At 42.2% G+C, this 25,140-nt stretch overlaps 1 protein-coding gene across 1 annotated transcript in view; it reads left to right on the top strand.

The window, feature by feature from the left end:
* The first annotated feature begins 14,559 nt into the window (after nucleotides 1-14,559).
* Nucleotides 14,560-25,140, top strand: part of LOC147880013 (pectin acetylesterase 5-like) — a 33,442-nt gene continuing 22,861 nt past the window's right edge. Inside the window, exons 1-11 of the mRNA XM_087371676.1 lie at nucleotides 14,560-14,749; nucleotides 14,995-15,077; nucleotides 15,166-15,292; nucleotides 15,524-15,624; nucleotides 15,754-15,840; nucleotides 15,933-16,057; nucleotides 16,681-16,741; nucleotides 16,838-16,888; nucleotides 17,082-17,159; nucleotides 17,280-17,385; nucleotides 17,495-17,631. Coding sequence (XP_087227802.1) covers nucleotides 14,596-14,749; nucleotides 14,995-15,077; nucleotides 15,166-15,292; nucleotides 15,524-15,624; nucleotides 15,754-15,840; nucleotides 15,933-16,057; nucleotides 16,681-16,741; nucleotides 16,838-16,888; nucleotides 17,082-17,159; nucleotides 17,280-17,385; nucleotides 17,495-17,631 — 1,110 coding nt within the window. The 5' untranslated portion in view covers nucleotides 14,560-14,595. The remainder of the gene's footprint in view (nucleotides 14,750-14,994; nucleotides 15,078-15,165; nucleotides 15,293-15,523; nucleotides 15,625-15,753; nucleotides 15,841-15,932; nucleotides 16,058-16,680; nucleotides 16,742-16,837; nucleotides 16,889-17,081; nucleotides 17,160-17,279; nucleotides 17,386-17,494; nucleotides 17,632-25,140) is intronic.

Below are 25,140 nucleotides of genomic sequence, written 5' to 3' on the forward strand. Positions count from 1 at the left end.
ATGTTCATGCATAAGCATATGCATAAGAGAAGAAAGAGGGAAAAAGAGCATAAGCATAAGAGAAAAGGAAAGAAAGGATATGCTTATTCTTATGCATGAGCATATGAGCATAAAAGAAAAAGAGAGAAAGCTTAAGCATATGCAAATACATATGCTTATGAAAAGAGATTGAGAGAGCGGAAAGAGAGGGGGAAAGGGAGAGGAAAAGAGATTGCAAGATGGGATGAAAGAGGAAAAAAAGAAGAGGGAAAAAGAGCATAAACATAAGAGAAAGAAGAGGGGAAAAGAGATTGAAAGAGGGAAAAAAGAAGAGAAGGAAAGGAGGAAGAGGGGAAAAAGAGATTGAAAGAGGGGATAAAGAAGAGCAAAAAAGAAGAGAAGGAAGAGAGGAAGAGAGGGAAAGAAGAGGGAATAGGGGAGGAGAGGGTTTCTACGTCCATCATTGCAGTAAGGCGCTAGCTGCAGCCAATGCAAATAACAAAAATAACAAAAGAAAAAAAGAGGAAGGATTTTCTTACTTGGAATAGTCTCGCTCGGTGTTTTGTGGACTGGCCCTACAACACTGGCCCTACAACAGAGAGGAAACATACAATTTTTCAAATAACTAGTTAGAGGAAGGAGGAGTTTAGAGAAGCAACTTCTCAAAGGGATTGGATTGAGGAGACAAGCATAAGCCTACAAACAAGGACAAAGCATAAGCCTACAAACAAGGAGAAAGAGGAGGAAGAGAAATACCAAAAAGAGAAGAGGTGAGTCTTCTTTCTTTCACAAAATCTCGTTTTTTGTCTTTAATCCTTGAAAATCAAGCATGAAAACTAGCACATAACCTTAGCAATACAAGGAAAAACATGCTTCAACACTCACAAAATGAAATCTCACAAAAAACGAACCTCTATTAACACTTATTTCATTAATTTTGGACTCATATGTCTACTTTTGGACTATTCCCTCAAAATCCTTCCCAAATGAAAAGTTTACTTTATGAAACTGTCATTCGAGAATCAAAAGTTTACTTTCTAGCACTATCATTTTCACATAAGACATTTCAAAATATCTCTCTACAATGTTGTACAGAAAATGCAAAAACTACTATTAAATCCTAAATTTGTATTTCTTGTTTATAAGAATCATATTCTTAAAATAAAAAATCCGAGTTATTAGTTTAAATCCATGAAAAACCATGCTATTGAGGATTCACAACATTTTAAAAATGTATACATAAGAGACCTGTAAGACTCTTTTTACTTTCAATGCAGAAAACTATAACACTCTTGAATATTCAAGAAATTAAAAGGTTTATATAGACATGAGACATGATGGAAGCCTCTTTTGTACTCCAAAAAATAGCAATAGCTATGCTTGCAATTTTACATTATCATGTCATAAGGTTTACAACAAATATTTCTCTGGATGAGTCTTTGTACAAAGGATCTCCTGTGGCCTTTTCAATAATTTAATTTTTCCTTTACAATGAGTTTAGTACAAATGGGCGATCCAAACATTTGCTTATTTGAATGTCCTTTTCTATCATGATCATAGAAATGAGCGATCCAAACATTTGCTTGTTCAGAATGTCCTTTCTATCGTCACTTGTCGCTTGGGTGCCATCTTCATCCACTCTCATCTAATAACCACCACCACCTTCACTCTTTCTCGATATTTGAATGGTGTTATCATGGGCATTCTTCATTTGCGCTATCTCCTTCTACTTCCTCCCGAGCGAGCATCTTTATGAACTCTGTAATGTGCATAATAATTGGTTGCGGTAATTTTATTTTGTCTTCTACATCATACCCCATGTGCTTCTTTGTTTTCTTTGACCTTGATTTCCAGGATACTATGACTGTCTCTGTGGAAAGTCTTGAAATTGCTTCATGGTTTGGGACCCATTCCTTTTTCAGACAACTACTATACAATGTACTGTTATCTTGGTTCTCCTTCCTGCCCCTTGGCTCATACCATACCACTGTAAATGTTGTAGCTCTCCCCCGGTCATCCATGCTCATGTTAACTACTTTCGCAACCCAAAACATCACGTTCTCATGTTCATCATCCAATGGTCGAACTGCAACAAAACAATGGACATCTATGTCTATTTGTGGCATAAACTCTCTCTTCTTGGGTCCACAATATGGACGTGGGAGCAACGATTCAAACTCATTTTCAAAGAGACCACATGCTGGACGCAAGTCATTACCAACATTTGGCCAAAATAAAGGCCGTTCTACCTTAATATCATCTTCTCGCATTTTTGCAAGGTCCTTTATCAATTGGTAGGTCTTGCTAATTACAACACTAGTGTGTTCCTTCCAAGAGGGCTTCCAATCAGGAAATCTCTGGAGCATTTCCTCATTGTATGCAATAAAAGCTTTTAATCCTTCTATTTCACCTTTGGATTTCTCGCTGAATTCTTTTATAGGAGCCCATGTTGGATGCATTTCTTTGCTCGGGATTGAAGTCAAGAGAGAGTAAGGTTCTTCAAGTTCCCATTTTGTATCAAGAGAATAGTGTTGCCATTGCATCACTAGTTTTTCATCCTTTAAGAAAAATCAAAAATAGTGTGGAGCGCTATGACCTATTAGGGCATCACCACCTTTTTGTATGAAAGGTAGAATAAAGCTCTTCCAGTCATACATCCTCTCAACCATTGAGCATATTGTTCCTTCCTTACGGCCACCAACTTGCCTCCCACATTTTCTTATCAAGTCATCCATTGTCTCCATGTCCTTGTGTTTTAGTTCTCTTGAAATTGTGCTAAATACCTGATCGATATCCTCATGTGTGTGCCCAAACAACAAAAACCCAACTTCAATCTCATTGAAGATTCTATGAGCAATTAGCATTGAGCAAAATGCAAAGAAGAGTACATTCTTATTCTCTCGTCCGCAATTGTCTGCTTGTACTCTCAAAGTTGCTGGTAGGCAACCTTTTTCTGCATGTACATTGTGAATTACCTTCATAATGGATGTTACAACTTTTGATTACTATCGTGTAGATGCAAGGAATCAATCCATATGTCTGCAAAAAACTTAAATCCGTGCACTAACACTCCACATAGATGTATCTTTAAAAAGTATTTGCCTTGTAGCTTAGGTGGAGTGTTAACGAATCGAGGTAATGTTGTTGTATTTTGATCCATACCATCTACAATAATGCACATGTACTCATTTGGGTGAGAAATAGCTTGCTCCTTCCAAAATGCATATTTTATTCTAGAATGTCGAACAAGTCCATGATGAAATTCTCTCTTTCTTTTGTAAGCTTCTTTTTCTTCTGGAGATGTTGCACTCTCAAGTGCTCGCTTTAGATCATCACAGTCGTTGCACTTTGACATTTTTTGCCTCTTTGGGATTTTAACATGTCCAAATCTTTTTTTCCAAAGAGTATACAAAGTATGAAAAGATGTCGGTGCATGCCCTCTTTGCCTCTGTGTTTCTCCAATAGAGTTAAATACTTCTTTTTTGGTCAAACCTATCAGAAGATGCATTTCTGATAGGTGGGGTTGTGGTAAAGCATTTTCATAAATGTAATCTTTCAAAATTGCTATTGCCGCAACCATTGAGGCTCTTGTTTTGGGCCTTCGTATGTTTCCATGAATGTTAAATTTAACTCCATACTTTGCTTTATTAGCCAAATTCCAACATGTGCCATGTGATAATCCTGTAATAATGCGATATGCATTATTGCATATACTTTTTCCATTTATAAGAGGCCTTATTTGATGTCCTGAACTTCGCCTTCTCTTATCATTTACAAGAAAGCAAGACAATCTCGTGAGTAGGTATTCATTTCTTTTGCTTCCTTTCCTTTGCCAGACATGTTCTCTACAACCCTTGATGTCATCTAAGTTAATGGATCGCATACATGTACGCTTACAGCATGTAGATCGCATTGCTTTTAGCATAACATCTTCATTCATTACTCTTATTCTCTTTGGTTGCTTTTCTGGATCTGCCTGCACTCTTCTTGTAAGATTTATTTGTCATGTTGTTTTCATGAGATGTTGCATCCTTGATCTTATCACTCTGACATCAAATACTGAATATTCCTTTGTTGATGGCATCCTTGCTTTTGATAGAAGGTTTGGGTTGAGGGTTTAGGGTTTAGGGTTTTGAGGTTTGGGTTTAGGGTTTTGGGTTTTGGGTTTTAAGGTTTGGGAGTTAGGAATTAAGGTTTGGGAGTTTAGGGTTTAGGGTTTTTGGATTTAGGTTTAGGGTTTAGGGTTTGGAGTCAAGTTAAATTTATAGTTTTTATTATTTAAATTCAAATTTATTAAGATTTTAACTTCTTATTAATGTGAATGTTCAATTCTTATGAGTTGTAAGTAAATTAGTTTTTGAAAATATAAATTTTATCTTTTTTAAACTCACAACCTGAGTGTATTAAAAAGAATAATGGAAAATAGATTATTTTTTGCTTTTAATTCGCAAACTAAGGATATTAAAAAGAACAATGGAAAAGGAATTATTTCTTGCTTTTCTTCGCTTCGACGGTTGGTGTAGTCTAGATTAGCATAGATTAGTTTGTCCTTAGAGGAGAGAACTCCAAAAAAACCAATCAAAGCCATGCTCAAAATTTCCTGACTAGTTCCTAATCGGAGTCGGTCCATTCGTTCACATTCGGTTTCACAGTCACAACAACCCTACCATATAAGCAACGATTAAGGTTTTTAAACTTTCAAGATGATTGAAAGTTGTATTAGTGGACATGACAGATTACAGTTGAATCAGTTAAGGGACTAGACATAGCAGATTATATCTGTACCAGTTGTGGGAGTTGACAGAGCATTTTACACTTATATCAGTTGCGGGAGTTGACAGAGCATTTTGCACTTATATATGACAGACTTCAAATTTGTATTCAGAGATCATTGTAAATCCTTATTTTTTTTCACATTTATGCTCTAAGCCTTGTAAAGCCTTTTAGGCTATTCCCAAAGCATTTATGCTCTAAGCCTTGTAAAGCCTTTTAGGCTATTCCCAAAGCATGAAATCGACACTTATATGATTGGGAAGAATAAAAACTTGAGGTGTATTAATTAACAATAAAGAAGGGACACCTCATGCTTGCACTACTTGTGCCAGGGAAGTACAAGGCCAAAAATATGGACGTGTACATGGCACCTTTGATAGAGAAGTTATAGATTTTATGGAGAGGAGTGCGGTCTTTGATATTTCCAGAGCTCCTAGACATACCAATGATATTTTGGTTAGGGGTATCTTGATGTGGACCATGCTTGACTACCCAAGATATGGAGAGTGTGCAGGTACGTGGTCATTAGGGGAGAATTGGGGTCTCAAAAGAGCCTCATAAGGAATGGATTAGGGAATGCTTAGTGGGCTAATGTAAGGGGCTTGGAGGGCCCCAAAGAGGCCTAACCAGCCCAACCTAGGTGGGTTAAGCCCACATTTGAGCCCACCTCTCCCCCCATCAATGACAGGAGGGGGCCACTTTTTGAAATTTGAATTTCAAATTTCAAATCTCCCTCCCTCCCTCCCTCTCTCTCTCCCTCCGTCCCTCCCTCTCCCTCCCTCCCTCCCTCCCTCCCTCTCCCTCTCCCTCTCCCTCCCTCCCCCTCCCTCCTCCTCTCCCCTCCTCCATCTTGCTCCTCCTCCTCCCTCCTCCCTCTCCCCTCCTCCTACATCTCTAATTTACATAATGGAGAGCTGGCAAAGATGGAAAATATTACAATTGTGGCAATGCATAATAGTATGCAGGATCTCTAATTGCAAAACAAAGAACTCAGTGATGAAGCACATGCACTGGACTAAGGGCAACATGAATTGGAAGAATCAATCTAGAAGCTTACTGAAAGCAAACAAGATTTGGAAAGGTCTATCTATGGCCAAGTTCAACGTGCTGTGGAGAATGAACGAGAGAAGTCGATAGAACGAGTATAAAAGTTGAAGGGAACACCTTTGGGACTGAAGGAGAGGACAAGACAATTGCAATCTATGGATGCATTGTCAACCAATAGTGGTGCCCAGAAGAGGAGAATACGGGCTGCAAGGTTAGTTCCCCAAATTTTCAATGAAATTTCTTACCCCAAAATATTTGTGGTGTTGCATTCTTTCCACTAAGACTCATTTGTACTCTACTTTAGGAATTTCATGGAGGATGTGATGGGAACAATGGAAATGGATGATAGTGATCCTTCATAAATTCTAAGAAGTTTAATAAAGCCAAGTGATGTCATGGAAGTGTTGAAGCACCCTAGATAAAAAGGGCTATGTAAACAAGTTGCTAGAGAGGTAATGAAGGATTTCAAGGGCCTCGTCCAAGCAAAGGAGGCAAAGGAGGTGCTTGGAGCTTGTGATGCTGTTGGTGTAAGTCGTGAAGCTTACAACTCTGTTTTTAAAATTTTTCTCTTCTCACTAAGGCATATACTATGTTGAAGGGGGCGACTAAAAATACCTTGTTCCACACGTCCAAACCTCTCCCCTCTTTAATGCCCTTCATGTGGTCCCCCTCTCTCTTTAATTCTCCCCCCTTCCCCTCTCACGTAACTCTCAAGTAAGCTTCTCTCCCTCCCCTGTCTTTAATACTCCCCCCTTAAGTCTAATATTTCCACGTAAGCTTGGAGTGGAGGCTCCATTGACATTCCTTCAAGATCCCTAATGACAAGTGAGTGACTATCAAGACTACACATAGGGAGAAATCTTTAGTTGAGGGGTTTTTTTGATACCCCGTGAACACATGTGATACATAAGATTTCTTAGTAGTACACCTCTTAAGGTTGGATGCAAGCTATAGTGTAGAAGAAGCAAAGGAGGAAGTTGAATGTCTTAGGCAAGAGAAGCTTGGGAAATGTGAAGAAGGAAAGAATGCAAACTAGAGTGTCTTTCTTATATGTAAATCCTATTTTTTAATAATTTGCTTTCATAATGACTAAATGGTGGCTAAGTGAAATAGTTGTTTTACATTTTTTGCCTTGAATATATTAAACACCAAAATGGTGTACATATGCTTCATCTCTTAGTGAATTAAAAGACCAAATTAAAAAGGTGTAAATGTATACTAGCTGTCACTAAGACACTTATCTTCCTGTTTGTCCAAGGATGAAAATCACTCTATGCAAGTAGATGTCTAAGTTTCAAGAAATATTGTAATATTCATTTTCAGGCTATATATGTCTAAGTTTCAAGAAATATTGTAATATTCATTTTCAGGCTATATATGTACCTTACGAGGCACGTCCAAGGTTTTGAGATCTGCTCTATATCTTGCCTCTCCACAAGTAGGACACTCTCTTGCATCCTTATGTAGTCCACGAAACAAAACGCAATCGTTGACACATGCATGGATGCGCTTGTAATCTAATCCTCCAAGAGAGGTCACATGTTGCCTTGCCATATCTCTTGAGGTCGGTAATTTATTCTCCCTTGGAAGCGTTTTACACAATAGCCTGCACGTGAAGACCATAAATGAGGAAAAGCATTCGAGTAATTGACCCACGCGCATAATTCATCATGTTTGCAAAATCGACTTTAAATTAAAGCTTACTTGAGTAATGCATTCAAACTTGCATTGCTCCATCCATAGATGTTTTGCAAGTTTAGTAACTCAAGGGAGGCACGTAGAACAGAGAATGTGCACCCCTCAAACAGTGGAGTCGATGCTGCGGTAAAAAGATCATCCTGCTCCATGCTATTATCCCTCCCTTGATGGACATATAAATCCCGCACCATATCATCAAACACCTCCTCCTCCACGGCTTCATGAGGTAATGGTGGAGGGCTACTATCACCATCACTCCATGCATCCGTAACGGTCCCTCCTGAAGATCCCACCTCATATCGCCGATGCTTCGCCTCCTCACGACGGGCATAGGGTAACATGTGCGGGTGTGGCACTGCATCCTGTATCAAATTAAAACGGGATCATTATAACTCAAACATATGAACACCCATAGGTATCTCAATCAACCTTAACTTACAAATCCTTACCCTGTTTACGGTCACATCCCATTCTCCATACTTTGAGATATGATTGAGCGTAATCCTGCGTGCACGATACATGTTTCCTCGACATCGATCACACAGACATTTGATTTTTTGCTCCAACCACATTTCGCGATGGTGGATACGGAGGGATTCATCCTCACTGGAGCTGCTTGTTGAAGATGGAGACATCCTACAAACAAACAACCCACTAAATTTGCTCTTCTTCAAATGCTTAACTTAAAAACTCTGTGTCGCGTCTAAATGCCCGTCTATCGTCGCGTCTAATGTCGCGTCTATTTGCGCGTCTAAATGCCCGTCTACTCTGTGTATTTAAATGCGCCTGTAGACGCGCTAATAGACGCGACTATACCCGCGACCTTTAAACCTGATTTTCGGCGCGCCACTCGCTTTGCTTTTCTTTTAACTACTTAAACTTTGCGAGCGGCTTTCTTCCTTCTTTATTAGCAGTTCTATAGATTCGAAGCTTAAGAGAGAGCCTCCCATACACACATAGTTCCAAGCTTTCACTCAAGACAAAGGGACCGTACCTACACAGCTTGCTTCCAAGCCTAAAGAAGAAGAGGAGGAGTACGAACAAGGAGAAGAAACAAGTTTGGAAAAGAAAGATCCTTCCATACCTTTTTCCAAGTAAGTCCTTTTGAAGTTGTTCTTGCTTGCTCTTTCCAGTTTTGTACTTTTTCGCATCCACGAAACGCAGCATCTAGGTATGAGCGACACGTTCTTTTGTCGGGCAAAACGTCCTTTTCCACTTTTGAGTATTCTCGACTGTCGGAGCGCGTGTATACAGGCGTCTGAGGGCACGTCTAAATGCGCGTCTACAGGCGCGTCTATTTGCGCGTTTGGCTTGCTACAGACACGCACAGACGCGGATATAGACGCTCAAACAGACGATCTGTTAAACGGAAGTTTAAACGAATTGTTAGACGCGCTGTTAGACGGATGTTTCGACGGGTTGTTAAACGCGCTTTTTAACGCACTGTTAGACGGGTGTTTTGACGGTCTGTTAGACGCGGTGATAGACGCGCTTTTACTTGAACTGTTAAACGCTCTGTTAGACGCGTTTATAGACGCGAAGATTAGACGGTTCTATAGACGCGCTCTGACAGAGCCTCTCTTTTTTTTTTTCCCCTTTCTTCTCAGCTCCCAAAGTAATAGATTTGTTTATTTTTTTCCAGTTTAACATGTGGGGAGGAAGTGCTTCTAGCTCACCTGATCCGCGTGAATCGATATGGAAGGATTTATATAATATTTTAGGGCACCCTCCTAGTCCTGCGGAGTTATACGGGTACATGACGGGTACCCTTAACACTCCCCAGGAGTCGGCAGTACAGACTCCGAGCCACCCCACACCGCCTGAGATCACCCCAGCGGAGTCCGCACAGCCGTCTTATGCCCCGTCTTATGCCCCTTCCCCCGTACCGTCTTATGCCCCTTCCCCCATGCCGTCTTATGTCCCTTCTGCCATCCCGTCTTATGCCCCTTCCCCCATGCCTTCAGGAGGTCCTTCTACCTCAGCGAGCCGTCGACGTACTCCCCAGCCGTCGAGACTCGGTTCTCCAGCTACGAGTGGTCAGCGTAGTCCCACGCAGTCCCCAGCTACGAGTGGCTAGCGTACGAGCTCGACACGACAGGGTGGTAGGCGTAGTAGCAGGGAGAGCGGTGGCGGATGCATGGCACAGTGCTTTGGGCCATGTGGCGGTGAGGCCCAGGATGATGATTCCGATGATTTAGACGTGCCTCTGGGTGATGGTACGATTTATTATGACATCACCCAGACAGGAGGCATCTTGATGGATGCGCGGGGGAAGGATGTAATGGCCTTCATGTGCTCTGTAATTGCTAACAATTACAGAGATTGCTTTATCCACTATAAAGACCACCCAAAGAGGTTGGCTGATGAGACCCTCGCTACTGTTCGCTCTAGGTATCCTAACCCCCCCAATCGCCAGTTCACAGATAAATGGGGGAAGTCAAAGATTGTTACGATACTTAGCAATAAAAGATCTTCCCTTAAGAGGCAGGCACTAGCGGAGCTTGCCAGACTTGAGGCAGGTCAACCTCCAAGGGGCCCACCCCACACCGCTCAGAAGCATGAGTGGAAGAAGGCAATGAAGTGAGCGAGGGAGGAGCCCAGTCTGCAGCACGTGGAGGCACGGAGGATCCAGATGGAAGAGTATGGGAGCGCGCATTTTGGAGCAGGGGGTGTTGAAGCATGGGAGGCCCAATTTGTAAGTATCGATCTCAAATTATATTGCTTATGTAGTTTATTAGGAGGTTGGTTGTTTCTTTGTACTAATCCCTCCACAAAGTGTATCGCGGTCATGCAGCTTGAGATCGTGGGCAGATACCCTATTCCAGTGGAGACAGCCTACCACCGCCACCATCGCAGAGGAGATACATGGAGGCACTTCTATGATGACGGGTTGATTACTGAGGAGCAGTATACCCGAGCGACTGGACATGCCCCCCAGGTATTTGAATGTAATTAAATAATGCCAAAATTATAAGTAAAGATTCGATTTTTCATACATTGATATATGTTGTCCCTTGTTTACAGGGTGCCCCTGCACAAGACGACGAGGAAGACAAGGAAGGAGGTGCAGAAGGGAGCGCAGAAGGCAGCGCATCAAGGAGCATGGAAGGCAGCGAGGATTAGTCGTAGAAGTAGTGCTACTATTATTTTTTGTACTTAAAGCCATTGGCTTGGCTTCGTGCCTCTTGTATATAGACTCCTCTTATTTTTTGTACCTGATGCCACATGACATGGCTTAGCTTTCTTATTTTTTGTACTTGGAGCCACATGACGTGGCTTAGCTTCGTGCTATATGTATATACAAGCACTTTTTGAGCTTTCAATTTTATTGCGTTTTGGAGTTGTAATATTTTATTTGGAATTGTAATTAAAATGAGGTTGGCTGTAAGAATTGAATTACAGAATGTGGATATGGGATTCTTGTAACTATATAGCATACACAACATACACAGTATTCTGTAAAATTTATTTTAAAAAAAGGGCGTGTCAATCAGTGCGTTTACAAACGTGTTTATATTCGCGTCTATCTGTTCGATATGCGTCTATACGCACGTCTATCAAAGCGTTTATTTGCGCGTCTATTTACGCGTGTATGAGCGCGTCTATACGTGCGTAAGTCTGATATATAGACGCGCTAATAGACGCGGGTCTCCTGACGTGCAAATAGACGCGCAAATAGACGCACCCGTAAGTTTTTTATTTAGTTCATGAAACGCGTCTGTGCGCGCTCTATGGGTGCTTTGTCTTGTTGTGTCTAAGTTTCAAGAAATATTGTAATATTCATTTTCAGGCTATATATGTACACCACCTCTCTCTGAGAACACCTCTCTTCTTATTTTTCCAAGGATCAAAATCACTCTATGCATTGCCATGCACATACATTGCCATGTACATGGAAACAATTGGGGGTTGCCATGCACATATGTGGTGCTTATTGACATTTCCACTTCAATTTGTCTAATCTAGTGGGAATTTGTCACTGCTCAATAATTTTACATCTCTGTGCACCCTTCAAATTATATTGTTAAATAGGGTTATAATGGGCCATGATGAGACATTGACGTCAAACTTTTGTGGGCATTGCCACTAGTGGTTTCGCCCTTCAAATATTCTTGGATAAGTTACTAGGAAGGTTTTTCACCATCCACTCTGATACCTATGAGGGATTTTACACCAGTTGATGCATTACAAAATGTTCAGAAGGTATCAAAGTTTATAATTTTGTGACAGTATGTAAGCACATAGATTCCTAGAGATTTTGAAAGGTGATGTAGGATCCTACATGAAGGCTAAAGGATGTTGGTCACAAGTGCTAGGGGACAATGTACATTGACATCAAATTTTATACAAAAATGTGGATTGACTTATTGTTGCTGGGTGTTTGAGAAGTGGGGTCTAGCTTGTTCATTTTCTTATTTTCTCCTCACACAAGGCAAATTTAGAGTGTTTAGGATGCAAGAGGGTGTCAAGGAGAGGAGTTGAAGAAACAAAAAGACAAGCAAGGTTGATGAGTGTATGTAAATGGGAAGGCATGAAAAACAAAGATATAATGTATCTGCTAGTAATGTGGCACAAAGTTTAAAACCATTTTTTGGTGTGGGGGATTCCAATGGCAAGCTTCTTACTAGTGCCATTTTTTGGTTTGAGGGCTCAATTTCTACTTGTAAAAAACATGCTCTATGCAACCTTCTCTTCTTTGAAAGTGATTGTTCGACAGTGACATGCTTGGATAGTGGTAATGCACAGCCCCTTAAGATAGGATGGAAGCTATTGAGGTTGATGGCATAAATTGAATGGCAATGTTGGATGAAATGTTGAAGGCAACTAGGACCTCTCTCTCTCTCTCTCTCTCTCTCTCTCTATCTGTGTGTGTGTGTGTGTGTATTTATATTTATACCTTATGTTTACATTTTAGAGAAACAAAAAAAGATAAGGTAGAAATTGAGAGATTGTGGGTGGATTGTTAAATTTAGAAAAAGACCTTGAAATTTTAAAGAGAAGGATTTTTCGAGTTGTAATTTTGAGGTCATTTTTGTTATATTTTAGTAAAAACAATCTAGCAAAATCTTGAAAATCAAGTTGTGAGGGTGACGTGAAGAAAAGCCAACCAAAAAGTTGAGCAAGAAAAAGCAAACACAAGATATTGAGGCTAGAAAAGTCAAAAGAGAAGGCTAATGTGCCATAATTTCTTGTTGTTGCCCCTTCCTCTCTCTCTCTCTCTCTCATTCTCTTATTCATAAGTAGACTAGTTGGTCAAAGCACCATGAAGTCACAGCTCTTCTTAGTTTTCTTCATCTTCTTCGTTGTAGACGTGAAGAAAAGGCAACCTTTGATGCAGGGGAGGCAAGCAAACAAAAGTTGCCCCCCCCTCTCTCTCTCTCCTTCACTTATTCATAAAGTAGACTAGTTGGCCAAAGCACCATGAAGTCATAGCTCTTCTTAGTTTTCTTCATCTTTTTCGCCGTAGAGGTGAAGAAAAGCCAACCTTTGATGCAGGGGAGGCAAGCAAAGAAAAGTTTAGACTCTAGATATTGAGGCTACAAAAGTCAAAAGAGAAGGCTAGTCTTCCATTTCTTGTTGCTGCCTTAGATATGCTCCCTATTCACATCTATGCTCCCTACCAATTAATTAGTTTGTTTTGTATGCTCCCTATTCGCATCTATGCTCCCTACCAATTAATTAGTTTGTTTTGTATGCTCCCTATTTGCATCTATGCTCCCTACCAATCGATTAGTTAGTTTTTTTTTTCTTTTTGCACAAAATAAACCAAAATTGTATTATGGAAAGAGAAAGGAAATGTACAAAGAAAAGAAAACAGCCGCCTTCAGATAGGCATAAGCAGGCACAAAGGCATTTACAACCAAATAGAGCTTAAGCTTTTCATAGCTTCATTCTTGTGACCAAAATGCTGCAAAGCCCTTTGAATGTCTTGGATCACCTCAGGTGCAATTTGTCTCCCAAATCGTGTTCTCTGAAAGACTAAATCGTTGCGATAGTTCCAGATGTTAGCCAGGGCGATAGCTCTAATCAGTTGCCAGCAGACATAAAGGCAATCATTTAGTCCTCTAGCATCTCCCAGAAGGGCCATCTTCCACTTTATCTTGATATGGACGTAGGCTGCACTCAGAGTTCTGCTGATTTGTTTCCATACTTCTCTAGAATAAAAACAGTCCCATAGAACATGCATGTGTGTCTCCTTAAAGGCATTACATAAGGAGCATATCGACCCCACATTAGGCTTCCATTTAACAATTCTTTCTCTGACTGGAGCTTGCCAATCAGAACCCTCCAAAAGCATGAGATTGAGGCTAAACGATGGGGTAGCCTTCCACACCCTTCTTAGCCTAGCTGACCACACAGTAACTGTATTAAATGGGCCATGGAATTTCCATTTATCTTTGGCCAAACATGCCACTGGTCCCCGAGTTTGAGTCCTTGAGCTCTTTTAGGCTAACCTTCGAGAGCGGTTTGTTGTGTATGCTCCCTATTCGCATCTATGCTCCCTACAAATTAATTAGTTTGTTTTGTATGCTCCCTCTTCGCATCTAACCAATTAATTAGTTTGTTTTGATCCATTAGAGGCTTAATTAAGCTATGTTTATGTAAAGCTTAATTTATTTTTGCTTTGATTAGCTTATGTTTCTTTATGGCTTAATGTAAGGCATATACTATGTTGAAGGGGCTTTCCCAAACTTTCAAGAAAAGGATGGAACTCAAAACCTTTCTCTTCTCACTAAGGCATATACTATGTTGACGGGGCGACTGAAAAGACCTTGTTCCACACGTCCAAACCTCTCCCCTCTTTAATGCCCTTCATGTGGACCCCCCTCTCTCTTTAATTCTCCCCCCTTCCCCTCTCACGTAACTCTCACGTAAGCTTCTCTCCCTCCCCCGTCTTTAATACTCCCCCCTTAAGTTTAATTATTCCTTATGCCCCACCCCAACACACATTAGTTAATTGATTTTTCACGCTGGGCGGTCCTATCGAGGCTACAAAAGCCAAAAGAGAAAGGCTATTCTGCCATTTCTTGTTGTTGCCCCTCTCTCTCTCTCTCTCTCTCTTTCTCTTATTCATAGTGACTAGTTGGCCAAAGCACCATGAATTCTCCGCTCTTCTCCGATTTCTTCTTCTTCTTCTTCTTCTTCGTCTTCCTTATCAACCTCTCCGCCTCCTCTTCTCCCTCTGCTCCTCCTTCTCATCCTCTCGTCAACCTCACCCTCCTTCCCCCCTCCTCCTTCCTTTCTGGCGCTGGTACTCTACTGCCCCTCTTTCTGCTCCTCCCTCGCTTTCTTTTCATCATCATTCATGTCTAGTTCTACTTTGCGTGTGTACTTGTGGAACAACACTTCTTACTATCGACGCTTTGCTATCTTTGCTTAGATAGTCACTCCATCTCTCAATCTTCTTCAGCAATATCGGCAAGTCTGTGTCGATTCTGCCAATCAATTCATTAATTGCAATGGGCCTGATATATATTTACGCATGTCTGTTTGCAGTGTGCTTGGACGGAACTCTCCCAGCCTACAATTTCGATCGAGGCAATGGGTGTGGAATAAATAAATGGATTATTCACCTACAGGTAAGGTTTTAATGACATTAGATGAAAGGATCACCTACTTCACGCTTCTGTGAGTAACCCGATGATATGATATATTGTTTTGTACCAGGGAGGAGCATGGTGCAACAGCGATCAAAATTGCCTATCCCGGAGTTTTACAGATTTAGGGTCGTCTAATTACATGAGCGCAGTCAGCTTTTACGGACATTTGAGCAGCGTACCCACGGAAAATCCTGGTTTGCTTATTTCTCCTGCGTGCTCGTCCATCGTAGTGCAACGGGCTCTTCTTGATTTACAAGGCGTTGGTGCAATGAATACATTTATATAACCATGATTGTAGGTTTGTTGTGTCGATCTTTGCCCATAGTAGTGCAATGAGAGCTGCAAATTTTCGGGGGATGGCGAATTATTGGGTTCACATTACAGCCAGATTACTAAGGGCGCACACCCCTGTCCTGGCACTGCAGGTTTCTATAACTGGAACAGAATCTTTGCCAGATACTGTGACGGAGCATCCTTCAGTGGGAATGTGGACTCCGTTGTGCAAGTCACAGCCTCGCCAAACCAGGTCAAACTTTGCCAATGTATAAAGGACGATTCGAATTGAGACGTTCCAAGTTTCACCAGTCCTCCCAATTAATTCGATGTTCTTAGGCTGACGATATTCTTAAAAATGTTCCGTCGCACTTGATCGCAGACGTACTCGCTTTATTACAGAGGTCAAAGGATCTGGCAAGCACTCATTGACGATCTGTTGAGCAAAGGCATGAAGAATGCTGAAAAGGTATTTTGCAAAGGAGTGCTCAGTATGGCCAAGAAAGAGGCAGTCTCATGACTCACGAGACATACTCTAATATAACAATTATTCTGTGTCAGATAATTCTCTCCGGGGACTCGGCTGGGAGTTTGGCAGCCTTTCACCATTGCAACCAACTAAGAGACTTGATGCCGGCGGAAACCGACGTAAAATGCTTGTACGATGGAGGTTTCTTCCTTGATGTGTAAGTCGTTTTCCTAGACGTCCCTCAGTCCCAATCCTCTTGATGAATGCCTATTCGAAATAATATCCTTAAACAATGGATCGAAAGTCTGCTCACGCGAGAATCAGGTACTCGTAGCGTCAAGCATATCTTTCATCGCATCTCAGGTCACGAAGACAAAGCACATAAAAACTACAGCAATCGAAAGATAATAAAAATAAATAAAAATCAGAGCCTCCCTGTATTCAATCATCTACTACCTCTTCTACGGATCAGTAATTTCCAACCAAAATATAGGATAGACTTTAAAGTCCTTAGAGAAAAGGAAGGATGACATTAAACATTAAGAGAGATCTGCTGGAAACGCCGGCGTCCACGCCTGCCTCCCAACTGAATCTGCAAGAAGTGAATTCTCACAACAACGAAGCTTCATGAATCACCATACTAAAATGAACTGTAGAAAACAAGTTTGCTTCTTCCAAGAATTTAGCTCGATTCCTCAGCGCTGCAGTCTCTTCCCCCCATTCGTCAGAGGAATAAACTATCGATAGGGGGAAATTGGTAAGCGTCATCAGACGAGAGAGTATGGATGAATACAATAATTCCAGGCTGGAAGTAACAAAATTTCCTTCACATTTGTGCAGACCAGATGTCGCAGGAAATTATTCATTTAGGGCATTCTACAGGGACGTGGTTACGCTGCAGGTGAATATACGCAGAAGATCTATCCTGCAAGAAGATCATTATAGAGATGATTAGGCTTTCTGCGAGTCTAACTTTCGGCCCTTTGTCAATTCACAGAATGTTACTATACTACCCACTGAGTGTATGGCAATCATGGAACCTGGTCAGGTATGTTGAGAAATTCTGAGTATTCATGTTGCTTTTTCAGGCATTGCAGCTTGCTATGCTTCACTTCTTGCCTTGAAACAATGTATGTTGCGCACGCAGCTTGCAGCTATGCTTGACTTCTTGCCTTGAAACAATTTATGTTGCGTACGCAGCTTGCTATTCTTGACTTCTCGTAGAATCGTTGTGCACGCAGTGCTTCTTTCCACAGTACACACTGGCGTATATCAACGTCCCTTCGTTTATCCTACAATCTTTCTACGACAGTTATCAAGTAATGCTCAAACTCTTAGTTATATTGATGTTTTCTTGCTCGAAACTAATTAAGAATGTGTCTCACGAGTTGGAAGCCGCATAATGGATTGATACTGTGTATTAATGCACCTGTTTGTAGCTGCAAAATGTCTTAGCTCCACCCTCGGCGGATCCACAGGGAGTGTGGAAGGCTTGCACCGGCAATCTCGGGGCGTGCACAGCTGCAGAGCTGTTCACGTTGCAAGGTGACATGACAGACACCTTCTGGCTCTAAAATTCCGTTATGTGGATCGAAAGGATATTGACAAGGATGATGTTGAATTGCATTGTTGAATTGTCTGATATCGTGCACAGAGTTTCGAGGTACACTGTTGTCAGCACTTGGACCCTTAGAAGGCAATCAAAGCTGGGGCATGCAAGTCGAGTCTTGCCTCTTTCATACAAAAAGCCTCAGCCCTGAATGGAGTGGATCTTCCATGGTCAACAACATGGTAACCATCAATACACCACAATGAAATCTAAAAATCTCAATCTTGGTAACCATTAATACACGAATGAAATCTGAAAATCTCAATCTCTATGTGTGCGTATGTGTATATATATATGTGTGCGCACGAGTTCACGCCATGCGTGATTTCACAAAAAATAGTGTGTGCACATATGTGTTCGTGTGTGTGTATTTGTGAATTCACAAAAATGTGTGTTTGTATGTGTGTGTGTATGTGTGTTCACACATACATACATATGTATGTACGTACGTATGTATGTATGTATATATGCATGGGTGCACGTGCACACACGCACACGCACACACATGTGCAAGTACATGCACACATGCATAATGCATACATGTGTGTGCATAGGTGTGCACACACTTGTGCAGCTTATGCATGCATGTGTATGCAAATGCACGTGCATGTGCACACACACACGCACACGCACACATGCACACACACGCACGCACGCACGGGTACGCGCACACACACACACACATACACAAACAAACACACATATGCATACCACATTGAGGCAGGGATGCACATATACATTCACACGTATAATACATTGAAGGAATTTTCAAGTGTACTCATGATTATTAATGTGTGTATTGTTGAATGACAGACTCTTATTCAGGCTTTCACTAAATGGTACTTTGAAGCAAAGGAACTAGTGCAAAACATTGATTGTGCATACCCATGTAATGACACCTGCCAGTGAGATAACCTTTGCTAAATTTTATTTGGATAACTTTGAGCTTCCCTTGAGGAATCACAATTAAAGAAGTAATCCCTTCAGGGTTCAACTACATAGTCTACATTATCTATTTTACTCGGGGGGGTCACTCATCATATGTAACCCTATCACGTGAGTTCAACAGAAGGATTTTTTTTTATTTCTAAAATTTACAGAAATAAATATACATAAGGGACTCTTTAAAATAGTTTTGGAAAAAATTTACAGATTTGTATAGAAAAGGGGTACATTTTATTAATGAAAATTTTCACAGATAAGGGACTTTAAATATAGGCCTTGAACGCACGTGATATAGATGGTTTATACATAGTGACCGCCCTGAGCTATTTTATGGTGGAATCACATTCACATGTCCTTCAGTCCAAGTACCATAGATGGAGCCAATGTAGACAAGAGAGAATTGATGCAATATGGGTCCAAAAATAGTAGTTTGACAATGATTATAACAATAATGACACAAGAAGAGGGCAAACAGGTCATATCCTATTTGATGCATATGTATTACAAACCTTCACTACAAGGCATAGGCCCTTTTTCGGCAAAAATACCGATGTTTTTTACACTATTAAAAAAAAAAAAAAGAGCGCAAAGGTCGTTATAAATGTCGAAAAAGAATGGTCCACAACAAGACAAAGCACCCATAGACGCGCACACAGACGCGTTTCATGAACTAAATAAAAAACTTACGGGCGCGTCTATTTGTGCGTCAGGAGACCCGCGTCTATTAGCGCGTCTATATATCAGACTTACGCGCGTATAGACGCACTCATACACGCGTAAATAGACGCGCAAATAAACGCTTTGATAGACGTGCGTATAGACGCATATCGAATAGACAGACGCGAATATAAACGCATTTGTAAACGCACTGATAGACGCGCCTTTTTTTTAATTTTAAATTTTACAGAATACTGTGTATGTTGTGTATGCTATATAGTTACAAGAATCCCATAGCCACATTCTGTAATTCAATTCTTACAGCCAACCTCATTTTAATTACAATTCCAAATAAAATATTACAACTCCAAAACGCAATAAAATTGAAAGCTCAAAAAGTGCTTGTATAGCACGAAGCTAAGCCACGTCATGTGGCTCCAAGTACAAAAAATAAGGAAGCTAAGCCATGTCATGTGGCTTCAAGTACAAAAAATAAGAGGAGTCTATATACAAGAGGCACGAAGCCAAGCCAATGGCTTTAAGTACAAAAAAGAATAGTAGCACTACTTCTACGACTAATCCTCGCTGCCTTCCACGCTCCCTGATGCGCTGCCTTCTGCGCTCCCTTCTGCACCTCCTTCCTCGTTTTCCTCGTCGTCTTGTGCAGGGGCGCCCTGTAAACAAGGGACAACATATATCAATGTATGAAAAATCAAATCTTTACTTATAATTTTGGCATTATTTAATTACTTTCAAATACCTGGGGGGCATGTCCAGTCGCTCGGGTATACTGCTCCTCAGTAATCAACCCGTCATCATAGAAGTGCCTCCATGTATCTCCTCTGCGATGGTGGCGGTGGTAGGCTGTCTCCACTGGAGTAGGGTATCTGCCCACGATCTCAAGCTGCATGACCGCGATACACTTTGTGGAGGGATTAGTACAAAGAAACAACCAACCTCCTAATAAACTACATAAGCAATATAATTTGAGATCAATACTTACAAATTGGGCCTCCCATGATTCAACACCCCCTGCTCCAAAATGCGTGCTCCCATACTCCTCCATCTGGATCCTCCATGCCTCCACGTGCTGCAGACTGGGCTCCTCCCTCGCTGACTTCATTGCCTTCTTCCACTCACGCTTCTGAGCGGTGTGGGGCGGGCCCCTTGGAGGTTGACCTGCCTCAAGTCTGGCAAGCTCCGCTAGTGCCTGCCTCTTAAGGGAAGATCTTTTATTGCTAAGTATCGTAACAATCTTTGACTTCCCCCATTTATCTGTGAACTGGCGATTGGGGGGGTTAGGATACCTAGAGCGAACAGTAGCGAGGGTCTCATCAGCCAACCTCTTTGGGTGGATAAAGCAATCTCTGTAATTGTTAGCAATTACAGAGCGCATGAAGGCCATTACATCCTTCCCCCGTGCATCCATCAAGATGCCTCCTGTCTGGGCGATGTCATAATAAATCGTACCATCACCCAGAGGCACGTCTAAATCATCGGAATCATCATCCTCGGCCTCACCGCCACATGGCCCAAAGCACTGTGCCATGCATCTGCCACCGCTCTCCCTGCTACTACGCCTGCCACCCTATCGTGTCGAGCTCGTACGCTGGCCACTCGTAGCTGGGGACTGCGCAGGACTATGCTGACCACTCGTAGCTGGAGAACCGAGTCTCGACGGCTGGGGAGTACGTTGATGGCTCGCTGAGGCAGAAGGACCTCCTGAAGGCATGGGGGAAGGGGCATAAGACGGGATGGCAGAAGGGACATAAGATGGCATGGGGGAAGGGGCATAAGACGGTACGGGGGAAGGGGCATAAGACGGCTATGCAGACTCCGCTGGGGTGATCTTAGGCGGTGTGGGGTGGCTCGGAGTCTGTACTGCCGACTCCTGGGGAGTGTTAAGGGTACCCGTCATGTACCCGTATAACTCCGCAGGACTAGGAGGGTGCCCTAAAATATTATATAAATCCTTCCATATCGATTCACGCGGATCAGGTGAGCTAGAAGCACTTTCTCCCCACATGTTAAACTGGAAAAAAATAAACAAATCTATTACTTTGGAAGCTGAGAAGAAAGGGGGGGAAAAAAAAAAGAGGCTCTGTCAGAGCGCGTCTATAGACCCGTCTAATCTTCGCATCTATAAACGCGTCTAACAGAGCGTTTAACAGTTCAAGTAAAAGCGCGTCTATCACCGCGTCTAACAGATCGTCAAAACACCCGTCTAACAGTGCGTTAAAAAGCGCGTTTAACAACCCGTCGAAACATCCGTCTAACAGCGCGTCTAACAATTCGTTTAAACTTCCGTTTAACAGATCGTCTGTTTGAGCGTCTATATCCGCGTCTGTGCGTGTCTGTAGCAAGCCAAACGCGCAAATAGACGCGCCTGTAGATGCGCGTTTAGACGCACCCTCAGACGCCTGTATACACGCGCTCCGACAGTCGAGAATACTCAAAAGTGGAAAAGGACGTTTCGCCCGACAAAAGAACGTGTCGCTCATACCTAGATGCTGCGTTTCGTGGATGCGAAAAAGTACAAAACTGGAAAGAGCAAGCAAGAACAACTTCAAAAGGACTTACTTGGAAAAAGGTATGGAAGGATCTTTCTTTTCCAAACTTGTTTCTTCTCCTTGTTCGTACTCCTCCTCTTCTTTAGGCTTGGAAGCAAGCTGTGTAGGTACGGTCCCTTTGTCTTGAGTGAAAGCTTGGAACTGTGTGTGTATGGGAGGCTCTCTCTTAAGCTTCGAATCTATAGAACTGCTAATAAAGAAGGAAGAAAGCCACTCGCGAAGTTTAAGTAGTTAAAATAAAAGCAAAGCGAGCGGCGCACCGAAAAGCAGGTTTAAAAGTCGCGGGTATAGTCGCGTCTATTAGCGCGTCTATAGTCGCGTCTGAATACACAGAGTAAGCACGTCTATAGTCGCGTCTATTAGCGCGTCTACAGGCGTGTTTAAATACACAGAGTAGACGGGCATTTAGACGCGCAAATAGACGCGACATTAGACGCGACGATAGACGAGCATTTAGACACGACACAGAGTTTTTAAGTTAAGCATTTGAAGAAGAGCAAATTTGGTGGGTTGTTTGTTTGTAGGATGTCTCCATCTTCAACAAGCAGCTCCAGTGAGGATGAATCCCTCCGTATCCACCATCGCGAAATGTGGTTGGAGCAAAAAATCAAATGTTTGTGTGATCGATGTCGAGGAAACATGTATCGTGCACGCAGGATTACGCTCAATCATATCTCAAAGTATGAAGAATGGGATGTGACCGTAAACAGGGTAAGGATTTGTAAGTTAAGGTTGATTGAGATACCTATGGGTGTTCATATGTTTGAGTTATAATGATCCCGTTTTAATTTGATACAGGATGCAGTGCCACACCCGCACATGTTACCCTATGCCCGTCGTGAGGAGGCGAAGCGTCGGCGATATGAGGTGGGATCTTCAGGAGGGACCGTTACGGATGCATGGAGTGATGGTGATAGTAGCCCTCCACCATTACCTCATGAAGCCGTGGAGAAGGAGGTGTTTGATGATATGGTGCGGGATTTATATGTCCATCAAGGGAGGGATAATAGCATGGAGCAGGATGATCTTTTTACCGCAGCATCGACTCCACTGTTTGAGGAGTGCACATTCTTTGTTCTACATGCCTCCCTTGAGTTACTAAACTTGCAAACCATCTATGGATGGAGCAATGCAAGTTTGAATGCATTACTCAAGTAAGCTTTAATTTAAAGTCGATTTTGCAAACATGATGAATTATGCGCGTGGGTCAATTACTCGAATGCTTTTCCTCATTTATGGTCTTCACGTGCAGGCTATTGTGTAAAATGCTTCCAAGGGAGAATAAATTACCGACCTCAAGAGATATGGCAAGGCAACATGTGACCTCTCTTGGAGGATTAGATTACAAGCGCATCCATGCATGTGTCAACGATTGCGTTTTGTTTCGTGGACTACATAAGGATGCAAGAGAGTGTCCTACTTGTGGAGAGGCAAGATATAGAGCAGATCTCAAAACCTTGGACGTGCCTCGTAAGGTATTGCGACATTTTCCCATAATCCCTCGCATCCAACATATGTTCAAGTGCAAATCTATTGCAGAGCTCATGTCATGGCATTCCTCCCATCGATCAACCGATGGCAAGTGGAGAACTCCTGCGGACTCTCCTGCATGGAAGCATATTGAAGACACATGGCCAAGCTTCAAGGAAGAACCTAGGAGCTTGAGACTTGGATTGGGTATGGATGGTGTGAACCCATTTGGTCTCAAAAGCATGTCTTACAGTGTATGGCCAGTGGTATTGGTGAATTACAATCTTCCACCCTCTATGGCTATTAAGAAAGGACATGTCATGCTGTCCCTTCTAATTCCAGGGAAACATAAAGTCAAAAACCCTGATGTTTATTTGGAGCCCTTGATTGATGAGCAAGAGATACTTTGGAGAGGTATCAAGGTGCATGCTGTGAGCAGGCCTCCCTCGTCACGAGACTTCAACTACAAAGCAGTCTTGATGTGGACGATGCATGACTTCCCAGGCTATGGCGAGTGTTCAGGTAAGAATTGGATTTTTTAATTATGAATAGGCAAGGACGTGGCACCCTAAACCCACCTTCCACTCTTAATTGCATCTATTGTTTCAGGTCTCACTACATCGGGTTACCATGCATGTCCTGTTTGTGGTCCTTCGCTAGTTGCCTCACGGGCAGACGCATTGAATAAGGTCATTTATGAGAATCACCATGGATTTCTCCCACCTGATCATCCTAGATATGTTGCCCCTTGGAATGAAGTCCTCCCATAATCACTCACCGCGGGAGATTGGATGAGAATTTGGGACGGATCCACGACTCCTCCACCACTTGGCATGAGCCGGTAAGGATTTGTAACTATTGGCTGGAAGTAAAGATTGGCTATATTGGTTGAAAGTGAAGATTGCACGCTAACACTTTATTTTGTTTAGATACTCCATCTTTTATCGTTTACCATATTGGTCCCACCTCAAGATCAATCACCTGCTCGATCCCATGCATATCTTCAAGAATGTGGCATCTACCATTTGGGAGCATTTGAATGGGACACGAGATTCGGCAGGCATAAGGGAGGATCTACGTACCACAGGGAGGATGCGTGAAGCTTGGCCTCAAGAGAGACCAAATGGGTGTGTTTTTTTACCTCGTGCACCGTGGATGTTATCAAAGCTAGAGATGGCGACGGTGAAGCGTGCTATTACTACAATTCGTACTCCCACTGGATGCATGAGGTGTTTGAAGGGAGCCTTTACAAAGAGCAAGAAAAGAGGTGTAGAGCAATTATATGGCTTGAAATCTCATGATTGGCACAAGATGCTCCAAGTAAGTATTTTATATGCGTAATATCTTTTTCCTTTCAAATAGTGCATCAAAGGACGTGAAAGATTGTATTTATAAGATGGGCGAGCTTGTGAGGTATGTGAGCTCAAAGGAAATAGATCCCACCACGCTTGAGAATGCTCGAGTTAGTGGAGGCGGTTTGTTTAGTGGAGGAGACATTTCCACGTTCTATTCTCACAAGCCAACTACATCTCATAGTGCATTTGGTGGATGAGATTGCTATATGCGGTACTATACATGCACGATGGTTGTTCTTCCTCGAGTGCTTCATGAAGACCTTGAAGGGCTTCGTGAGACAAAATGCAAGACCCGAAGGTAGCATGGCCCAGGGTTGGTTGGTACAAGAGTCACTTGTATATATTTCTGAGTTTCTTGTTGATGTGGATAGCTCTCTCCCACGACTATGGAGAGATGATGAAGACCTAAGGATGACCTCTATTGTGCCTCAAGGAAGAGGACGCAACAAAGTAATAGACACGGAGTTGCGTAATAGTATCAACCTCTTTTGCGTGCTTAATAGTGATGTGATGAAAAGATGGGTGACAAGATACGAGGATGCAAAGGCAAGAAGACAAGAAGAAAGGGCCCTCTTTCGTACACACCACGGATCTCGTGTGCCATACCCTCAGCGTCTAAGAGCACTTCCAAAGGATATTCATGTGGATTGGCTACTTGATGAAATGGAGAAAGCAGAGAAAGACGAGGGGATGC

Source organism: Dipteris shenzhenensis, chromosome 33, assembly GCF_047967505.1.
Source record: "Dipteris shenzhenensis isolate YYH24624 ecotype China chromosome 33, Dip_SZ_1.0, whole genome shotgun sequence".
NCBI lineage: Eukaryota > Viridiplantae > Streptophyta > Polypodiopsida > Gleicheniales > Dipteridaceae > Dipteris > Dipteris shenzhenensis.